The sequence below is a fragment of the Pipra filicauda genome, unplaced genomic scaffold (assembly GCF_003945595.2).
Source record: "Pipra filicauda isolate LSUMZ 115617 unplaced genomic scaffold, ASM394559v2 scaffold360_size730234_pilon, whole genome shotgun sequence".
NCBI classification, from domain to species: Eukaryota; Metazoa; Chordata; class Aves; order Passeriformes; family Pipridae; genus Pipra; species Pipra filicauda.
The window spans coordinates 719,609-730,127 of NW_024104488.1; the positions used below are offsets into that span (position 1 = coordinate 719,609).

Consider the following 10,519-nt stretch of genomic DNA (forward strand, 5'->3'; position numbering starts at 1 on the left):
TTTTTTGTCTGCTGTTAGCTAGGTCAACTGACCTTCATTATATAGCTTGTACCTGCAAAAAAAATAAAATCCATATTTTTTTATAGTCTAAATTCACTGAATATTTTTTCTCCCCATATGTGGTCAGAAGCTTAGCTGTTAAACTAGCAGAAAGCATATTCCCAGATACACTTCCATAAAACAAGACACCAGTCCCAAATCCTATTGAAAATCCACTTCTTATTCTGAAATTCTTACCCGCGCAACAGGTGCTGCTTCAGCTTCAGAAAGAGGTCAGTAGATAAACCTGTGTAAACCTTGCTGGATGTTAAACTGCAAGGCATGTTTAGCGCCATCCTAGGTTCCAGTTCTGGATTCTGAGCTTGGCATACAAGACCAACACAATACGACTTTCAATTGAGACCAGCTGAGTCTTAGGTGGTCTCAATTACACAAAGTAACCCCACCTGTGCTATTTTGAATCAGCACCAATTTATTTTACTCACAGAAATGACCATAGAAACACTTTTTTCCTGAAACATTTAAATTTGCAGGCTGTTTCTGTCCACGTTGAAAACAGGATATATTTCATCCCCCAAGAATTCATCCTTGTCTAGACAAAAGATTTTAATACAGACTGTGTAAGATACACTGTCGTACCATACAATCAAGACTGTTAGTACCCATTTCTCTTCAAGTTACAGAACGTACAAGCACACCATTGAGTTTCAAAGAAACTCTTGTCATCCTGGCTTCTTCCCTTTGACACTGAAAGAAGGAGATTTATACCTCTTTCAGCAACTGCCTGCTGTGTGTAGTGTTACTCAGGTCACTATTTCTTCCTTCCTTTAATCCCTAGGGAGACTGGGCAGGGGAACAAAATAGCTACACTGCACTGGGCATCACAACATGGAATTCTTGCTTTTAACCAAAGTTCTGCTGACACTGGAGTGCTGAAATCCATGGCTTGCGAAGGCGTGACCAGGGTACCGCATCCACCTCTGCCAATCCGTCCAGCCACTGAGAAAACAAACCCACATGCTCCAAGGTCCTTCAACTGCACATCCTTTCCTCATTTTACAGAAATCTGTGGCATGTCGATTCCATGCCACAGTTGATTATTTTCTTGCTGAAGAAAGCCCCAACAAATGGAAATTTCATAAAGCACACAAATCCTAAACCTAAAACCCAGCTCTTACTAAAACCAGCAGCTGGGAGAGGATTCAGAGCACCACACTGAGCTCCCCTCAGACTCCTGGGGCACAATTTCAGTCACTGACAGGAAAAACTCACCAAGGGCTTTGCACTTGTTTTGAAAGGGTGCAAACGAGAGGCTGCCAGAATTATGAATGAACTCTCTTCATCTGCTATTTTTTACTCATTTTGGCTTTTTGAGGTTTGTCAAGCCTATATTGCCACCAAGCTGGAGTTCAGTCCATGGAGCTGGAGAACCTGAAATACCCTCAGCCTTGGAGAACTGCATGGGGGCAGTGTTTTACATTTTACTACTGGTATGACACAGAAAAAGAAGAAAAACATAACGGAAAAAAAACAGGAAATGGGAAGAAAAGGGGATAAAGGTAGAAAAAAGGGCAGAAGGAGGGAGGAGGGGAAAAACGAAAAAAAGCAGGAGGAATGAGGGGAAAAAGGAGGAAAAGGGGGAAATGGGGAGGAAGAAGAGAAAAAGAGGGGGGAGAAGGAAAAAGGGGAGGGAGAGGAGGAGGGAGAAGAAAAGAAGAGGAAGAAGGAGAAAGGGGGAGAAGGGGAGGAAGAAAGGGGAAAATTTAAAAAAAAAAAAAAAAAAAGAAAAGAAAAAGGGAAAGAAAGGAGGCAGGAGAGGCTAGCGATGCTTTGACCCTTTTCCCGCCCCGCCCCAGACGCGCCGAGATGGCGGAGGGCGCCCCGCGACGGTCCCTCAGGGCTGAGGCGATCCCCGCTCCCGGGCCGTCCCTCGGGGCTGATCCCCCCTCACCGCTCCCGGGCCGTCCCTCGGGGCTGATCCCCCCTCACCGCTCCCGGGCCGTCCCTCGGGGCTGATCCCCCCTCACCGCTCCCGGGCCGTCCCGGCCCCTCAGAGCAGTTCCAGCCCTTCGCTTCCCGAATAAACTCAGTTCTTACCCAGCAGTTTATGGAAATAAACAAATTACTACAAAACGCTGCAACAGATTACCGTGAATTACTCACATCTTTAAGACAAGCTGCCTGGATATGACCCCTAACTAAAAAAACCTACATTTTAAAAAGATTATCCCATAACACATCAACAGGTGTACACTGATTTTATAAATGTAGAATGTACTACAAATAGATTATTCCTTTCATAACAAGTATTGAATTTTGACATGATTAATTTGAAATGCAACTTGGGGGGTTTTTTTATGTCAAAGAGGAGGTATCTGAAAATTTGTTTTTCTTAAAATTTCTCATACATTCCTCAATACAATACCTTCAATTGAAAAAGGTTTCTAAAGAAAAATATGTGTTACTGAAGACAATACATGACTGTAGTTTAAAATCCTCTACCTTTTGTATTAGCCAAAATAATTACAGGATGTATTTTCAAAGGTTGGTTTTGAGAAGTTTTTTGTTTTTAACAGAACAAAAGGTATCAAGAATAAACACACTACTCACAAAGCACAAGCCATACTTACAAGAAACTTCTGCAAGATCCTCAGAAGTGTTTTTAAAAGTGATTTCAGTGATTGCCTTCTGCGCATCCTGGTCACTTTTGGTGTTTCAATAGAACGATTTAAACTTGAAAGAAGTATTGTAACATCCAGTAGCTCCCCTGTGTTCTGACTGAAATGCACTGAACAGAACATGTGGGAAACACTCTCTGTTTCAAAGAGGTAAATGTCAAAACTGAAATAAACGTTAAAGAAGGTTAAGTGAAAATCCAAGTAAGAAGACAGTCAAGGAAAGGAGAGAAAATGTTAAGACAGGGTCTTACTCTTTTCCTTAGCTAAGATAATATGAATTCATCTCACTGTTAGCTGAATAATTGCAAAGAACATTATACTAAGCTCAGTTTTACTTAAGAACTCCGAAAAAATCCACCTTTTCAATACTACAGATTGAGATTTCTTCTAAGTATTTCCACATTTTAGCTTGTTACTAACGAAGAATCACTACATTTAATTTTAAACTACCATGGCAGGAAATGTTAGAAATTACAGTGGTAGTTCTGAGGCACTGTTTTATGGTACTTTTTTTCAATGACAACTCACTATACTTCAAATCCTTGCTTAAAAAATTATTTTTCAGGACACGTCACCAAAATCTTTGCCAAGCCTCCTGGTATAACACAAGTTATGCTACACTCACATTTCTCTTGTTTTATAGCAATACCCATATATATTAATCTATTTTGTCTATCACCTGTGGCAACAACTGCCTATTTCTTTTTGTGGTGATCCAGCTGCAGATCCTTCACTCCTGCGGCTCAGTCATACCTTCATACAAACAATCACATTAAAGACATTTCCAACATTTTTATTCCTCGCTTCACCAATTCTCGTACTAGTTAGAGGTCTGCAACATGCTTTAGTACCGAAACAATACAACTTCAAATCATCCTGACATGTTACAAAAGTACAATCATTACTCAGAAAGATTTGGCATACTTTGCAAATACTTGGTGTATTACAGAAAGTGCTAAAGAAATAGGAGATATCTGTTTATTGTACCAATGAAAAGGCAAGAATGTGCTGCTGTAAATACTTTTCCAATGAAGAAACAGGAAATAAACATTTAAAGCAGTGTTCTTAAACTGCATCCAGCGAGATACGTTGAAAGCTACTTACAAAACACTACAAGTCATAAATCAAAAATCCTGACAGTGGAGAGGGGGATTACGGTGGTTTGCAAACAGGGAAAACACACCAAAATGTGACTCCCATAGCAGCTGCGTTCTCTTCGTGGTGTGAGTTTTCTGATGTTGCTATTGGGATAATAAGCAGTGAAGAAGTTGGCCAGGAAGTCATTTCACCCTGTGCCACCATCTGTCTGTCAATGCTTATTAGTACAGAAATATTTTCAAAGACACGTCTTGGATGAAAACATTTAGAAGTATTTTACAAAAATAACATAAATTAAATTACTTTTTTGGTTTTTTTAAAATGAACAACTATAAAATCCATGAATCAAACAACATATAACATGGACACAAGATGAAATATATTACACTAAAGGCCAGATAATTACCACAGTGGTATGAGGCTTCAAGTAAATTATGAGGCACTTTTTGGCCAAGCAGTAGTCATTCATTCAGTGGTAAAGTCCAACTCACAGAAACACCTAAAACAAAATTGCTAAAGCTTTCTAAGATCCTCAATTCCTCAAAAAAAAATGTGCAGATAGAAAGGCAAAGACAGGACTGTGCTCAGTTGGAGTTCCAACACGGTGGTACCAAGTTAGCCTTCCCCAACCTCCATAGGCAGTTCTATTAAGGCTTTACACATCAGAGAGAAGAAATAGCAACTCCAGACACATGGGAAAGCAAACAGAAAGAAAGGCAGCAGCAGAGTTATATGTGAGCAAGTCCCCAGCAGAACAGACTTGAACTCCACTCTAATTTAGGAGAGCACCCCTTACATGCAGAAGACCCAGCAGTAACACGTGTTGTGCTGTACCAGCCCATTTGAAATTGAGAGGCTGATCCCAACAAACCCTGCTGTGATACCCTGAAGATCCCACATACCTACAGGCTAAATTTTCCAGAAAACCAAACAAGATACTGTCATGGGGGAACTAAAGTACCAGTAACATGAATAGCCTACTATGAAATATTGCTATTAAAATACCTAACATAATGAAGAAGAGGACAATAAAGGGCAACTAAAGCCAAAAATTACATATTTTGAAGTACTATAAAAAGCATTATTGATATTTAATATACTTAAACATACTAATATATCTACATATACTACTAATAAGCATACCTAAGGTAAGACTGCATTAGTGTAGAAGTTAAAAAATTTTAGAAGGCAGCAGTTTGTGGTGCTATTGTAAAGCACAGCTTGTTTTTTGGGAAGAAAAGCACAGCACTGAGTGGTCCTTAAGAAATCACATCACCTCAATTAGGTGCAAAGTTCTCCAGCTGAAAGACCAGGTCTACAGCAGCATCAACATCCGGTACAATATGATCTGGTTCTACTAAACCAGGATCAAACCTAAAATCTCTGTGGCCATGGAACACGGCTTCCGTGATGCTGTCCCTGGTCTCCAAGGGCACCTCGCTGTGGGGGTTGTACACCCCAGTACAAACCAGCACAGACCTGCAGTGGGCAGCAGCTGCAGGTGCCAGCTGGTTCTCCCAGCCGTGGTCCATGTCATTGTCCTGAGAGAGTGCAGCAGAGCCTCTGCCACCAGAAACCTGGGCCTGAACACGCGACTTGGAGCCTTTCCTGGAGTTCTCTTCAAGGTAGCGGTTGTAAAGGTTGGCACCATAGACATCCGTCATGAGGTTGTCTCTGCAAACAGAAGGAAGCTCGCTCAGCAGGGCAGGCCTACCTGTCACATGTCCATGTATGAAAGACGTTGGTACAGTTTCAGTTTACAGTTTAATTTATACTTTAACAACTTCATGGGGAGTTATGCACAGGGAGAAATCCATATCCCACAGCTATTTTACTACACCATTGTCACTGAGGGTGACATGATACAAATGAGTCACTCTCCAGGCTGAAACTACAGATTGGAGCAGGGGGAGGGAAAATCAAGGATAGGTATGAACACTGCATGAATGAGCTTATTATATTTCCAAACATCTTGGAGCTTCTGGAACAGTCTTTTATACAATACAGCTTTATCCCTTTCTATGAAAAGGATTCTATGATGTGACAGCACAGGCAGTAGCACATGACCAAGCTTAATGATCTCACAGATAAATTCAAGCTCTACATTCTTTAACAACTGTCATTTACTGAAAGCCAGTTGGTGTTATACCAGTAAACCTAATAAAACAAGTACCCAGGTGAATCCTTTTTCTTAGATTTACACAGCCTATGACAGAAACAAATAATTAAATAAATAATCTGGAGAAATCTTAGTTCCATATAAACCCCTTTTTGTGCTTCTACAGAAATTGCACATAAGAAGAACAAAGTGCTATTAATTCTTAAGATTAGAAACAGAAAAGATACACCACAGCACCCAGACCATTGGGTGGTCTCAGTGGTGTGAGAAACAAGCTGGTGAAGAGTTGGGTATTTTCCTTGGCTGGCGTTTCTGTGACTGAGCTGAGCAGCCCTTACCCCACGGCGTAGAGGGTGTGGATGGGCCGGTGCCAGGGCCGGTGCAGGGCCTGGGCCCGCAGCAGCTGCTCGGCATACTGGTATGTCAGCGGGCTGGGCTTGCCCATCAGCGCCTCGTACTTCAGCTCCCTGCCAGTGATCTTCTTGTAAATGTTCTCCAAACAAACCATGAACGTCCCGTGCCCAAACCTACGGAGACAGAAAGACAAATCAAATTAAGTATGGATAAAAAAAAACAAACTGAGGTTTCTTAATTCATGATTTTTTTAGGAATAAACCATATCCTACAGCTATCAAATTCCCCTCATCATGCAACATTTCTGCAGCTGTTTCACTGGAAATAAAGGGCTTATTTGCCGAACAACAAAACCCCCACGTTATTGGAATGGCACAACAGATTTATCTCGTTGTAAAACTGCTCACTGTAGATGTACTGGCTGCCTTGCCCTAGCATGAAACTATCACACACACATGTTCTGCCAATGTGCTAATTAGAAAAAGCCTTTGCTTCCAAGGAAGGATATCTGACAAGATCTTTGACCCAGGATCGAGGCAGCAATCAAATCACAATAACAAGTTTCTATTTCAGATTATGTTCAAACTAGACTGAGAGGAAGGGAGGGGAAACAAGACTATTAAAGAACTACCTTCTGTTGAAAGCAAAATCAAACAAAATCACTATCAGAGGTTGTGCCACCTTGTTCTGCGTGTTCTGCTGGTTTCTCTTATGTTCCTTAAGGAGCTCACTGCATTGTCCTCAGCTCAAAACCACTCACTGCTTTCAACAGCAGGGTCAGCTCTTAACCCTACCAGGAATGTAGGGTGGAAAAGAGAAATTCCAAAGGACCTAATGAAATGAAACAATTGGCCTTGATAATTTTTTCATTTTTCCCTCTGAACTGAGACTCTGAGGCCCTGAGGCAAAAACCTCTCTTTCCCCACTCTTCTGGGAGTGAGAAAACAAAAGGGTTTAGAGCTTAAAAGCAGTTTTTCTCTTGAGTAACTGGTTTCCTGGATGCAATAATGCACACAGCAATAAGGCAGCATTAGCTGAAAGTGTAGAGACTTTGCATTCAGAGCCAAGACCTTCTGTGAAGCTGCACCAGGCATTTTGTATTCAAGTGTTGACTCTGAATTTTACTGGAGAAATGAGGAAACCTCAAATATATCACAATATACACGTTATAAATTACTCACCTTGGAGACTGTGCCTCAGCTACCCACATGAGATCCATGTTACAGGCAAGCACAGGAATGTGAGGGTAGTTTTCATGGTGATAGGGATTTCCAGGATAGCCACTGGTCAGCAAAACATCTATTATCAACTGCAGGCTGGTTTCCCATCTGACTGGCTCCCCAAACAACACCACAGCTGTGAGAACCAGAATTACAAAACAGAGTCATGGAATTGCTAAGAGGGCACACATGGTCTAAAGAGACTGATCAAACAGTCACATTAACTTTAATTTAGATCTTAATATTTAATATATCACATACCCATCCATTCACAGAAAATCTCAGAAGCAACAAGACCCCACTGCAAAGCCTACAGGTTTAGGATTTTGATTTTTTTATTGACTAAGTTTCTCCAGAGCACCCCAAAATATTAACTTTTAAATTGTATTTCTAAGTCCTCCACACCTTTGTAAATTCTATGTTTACATACAGTGTTTAAGTAATCCATCAGAGATGTTATTTTGTTCATCTTAGAACAAAATCTGAATGTTGTTTTTAAACATTTTTCGTGTCTCCAGCAATAATCTGACATCGATTTTTTTAAATCCCAAGGTCCAGTTTCTACTCTCCCGTAGTTCAGATGGGAGTGAACACAATGTGCTGAAACAAGGTGCTTCTCATACTGCAGCTCTGCAGTGACCATCCTGACTGCGTGTGAGGACTAGACCAATTATTGCTGCACACATGTCAATTCATTCCTCAGTTTGGACAGGAAGGCACCAATAGCCCGTTAAAGGCAGATGAAAAGGAAAGGAGACCTCAGGTAGCTTTGAAACTTCAAAAACACATGGCTGAAAACTCTACACATTAAAAACCAGCTTTACCACACATGATGCATTCCAAATGAATGACAGATGTCATCAACAAGGAAATCTTATGAGTGTCTCAGACAAATTTCTGAAGTGCCCAACAATCTAAAAATAATTTCTGATTATAAAGCACAATTAAGATATTTCATCTATTAATGGATAGTTTCAAGTTAAATAAAGGTAACTGACCCTCAATCTTGGGAAGCTCCACAGCAGAGGGGGACTGCAATAAGAAAAGAGTAAAAGTTTTCTACAAGATTAAACATCTACTACTATTTTTAGCAGAACAAATTCAAATGAAGCTCCCACAGCTGCCTTCTGCAGCACTGACAGGAAATACTCTCTCTGTTTTGGTAGATACCTGATGTCAGTTCACTCAGAAACTTGTATCTCCATTGTGAAGTGAAACCTCGTGCACACAGACAGCAGACATGTCAGAGTGCTCTACATGCACCAGCCTCCTGCTTCTTCTGAACTGCCTCTGGAAAGCCTGAAAACTCCACTTGTTTGATTTACTTGTGTGTGAAAATGTGGATATTTAATATTCTACAGGAGTAAGAGGCCTTTAGTATTATCAAGACATTGGTATTATAGTTTTTAAGGTGTATTTCTTTTACACTGCTAATAAAGAAAAACGCATTGTATAACATGTAATGTATTTGCTACACAACTAAGAGTTTGCACTTCATTATTTACTCTCCGTGGTGACAAACACATTAACAGGTTCCTGAGCTTCCCCACCTGCAGGGTTGAGAAGCACAGCCAAAGGTGATACACCTGAGTTTTGGATTCTGGGAGCCACAGGGAATGTCTTGGCTTCACATGGGGCAAATCCACTGCCCTGACCATGTCCAGTTCACACAGGGATTTACTGTGGATGTATTCACTTCTCTTGGAAATTCGGCACAATTCAGTTGAAACCATATTGTACATACTGTAAACATTAAATACATTTGGTACAAACAAGAAAGGGAGTCCTTTGCAGGTAAATAAATTATCTGCAAAGCATTAATTTACAATTGAAGCAACCTCACAGCCTAGAACCAATACCAACACAATCCCATACTGAAGGAAAACGCTTGTGTTATCTTCCACACATCTGAAGAAGCTAATCAGCTTTCCAAGACTGATTTTGAATTAAGCATCTGTATTAGATTGTAAGTTTTCCCACAGCAGTAAGTTACAATATCAAAGACTGGGTTAAAGAATTACCACTGAGAGAAAAAAGTCTATGGATTTGTTCTTGAAAATGTTGTAATAAAACAAATAAGGAAGCAGAAATGCAAAGATAAAACACCATGTAAGAACAGCAGCATTAGCTTGGTAGTTAAATACTGACCCCTATTATAGAATGTCATGCAATGAGCAAATAAAGAGCTTTAAAACAAAAATATACACTCACCAGAACGTTGGGTCTTCTGTCATGGTCAACTGCATCCAAGAGCGGGTGTTTCTCCCGCAGAGTCTCAATGGTGATGGGCTGACAGAAACCAAGGCTGGAAACACCAGTTAAGGACAAAGAGCTTCTTATAGGAAAGGATTTTTAAAATCCATAACTCCATTTTAGCAACTTGAACACAGGCAGTTTATGTGGTAAAGCAAATCAGCTAGGAATGAAAGCACCATCAAAGACTGACTTTTTTCTCTGTGAGACAAAAAGATGATCATCCCATTACAGACAAACAGGAGACCAAGGTTTTTCTGGTTTGTATTCAGCCTTGTAACACACTTGTCTCTTAGCCAAGCCTAATGGATTTTGACAGTTAACTGGAATGTTCCTTCAATACCTTTTTCTCATCTTTGTCTTTGAAATAGAGCTTATACTTAAAATCTGCATATACATTTTTTACAACTTATGATTTACACCTTCAATTAAAATCTCAGTAAAGGAAGAAGTGTAGAAGGGACTAACCGGAAGCATGAGCAAAGATTATGTTTGAAACTTTGATACCAGCACTATATCAACATAATTCAAGTTGTTTTGGGTAGCTAACACAGAAGTGGCAAAAATATTCAAGTGTAATTTTACACCAGATGTTGGTTACAAAGACATGCTTACAAGCAAATCTTGAGCACTGAGGTAAAAGTCAGTGTGATAAATAACAGACAGAATGTCAGGCTCTCCTCCTCAAGGGAGCACAAACCCTGTGTGCTAAAGTGTCATTTGCATATGAATTAAGAAATTCTTTCTCCTTTTTCCTCACTCAAAACAGACAGAACAAAGTGAAGCAAATACCAGCA

The 10,519-nt window shown here is 40.3% G+C and overlaps 1 protein-coding gene across 1 annotated transcript; it reads right to left on the bottom strand.

The window, feature by feature from the left end:
- Positions 1-3,455: 3,455 nt before the first annotated feature.
- On the bottom strand, positions 3,456-9,801 carry LOC114002519 (haloacid dehalogenase-like hydrolase domain-containing 5; the record flags this gene model as incomplete). Its single annotated transcript, XM_039384577.1, has 5 exons — positions 3,456-5,450; positions 6,234-6,422; positions 7,431-7,605; positions 8,468-8,501; positions 9,681-9,801. Coding segments are annotated over 5 exons (916 nt in total), but the record flags the coding sequence as incomplete, so codon positions are not given.
- Positions 9,802-10,519: the final 718 nt, after the last annotated feature.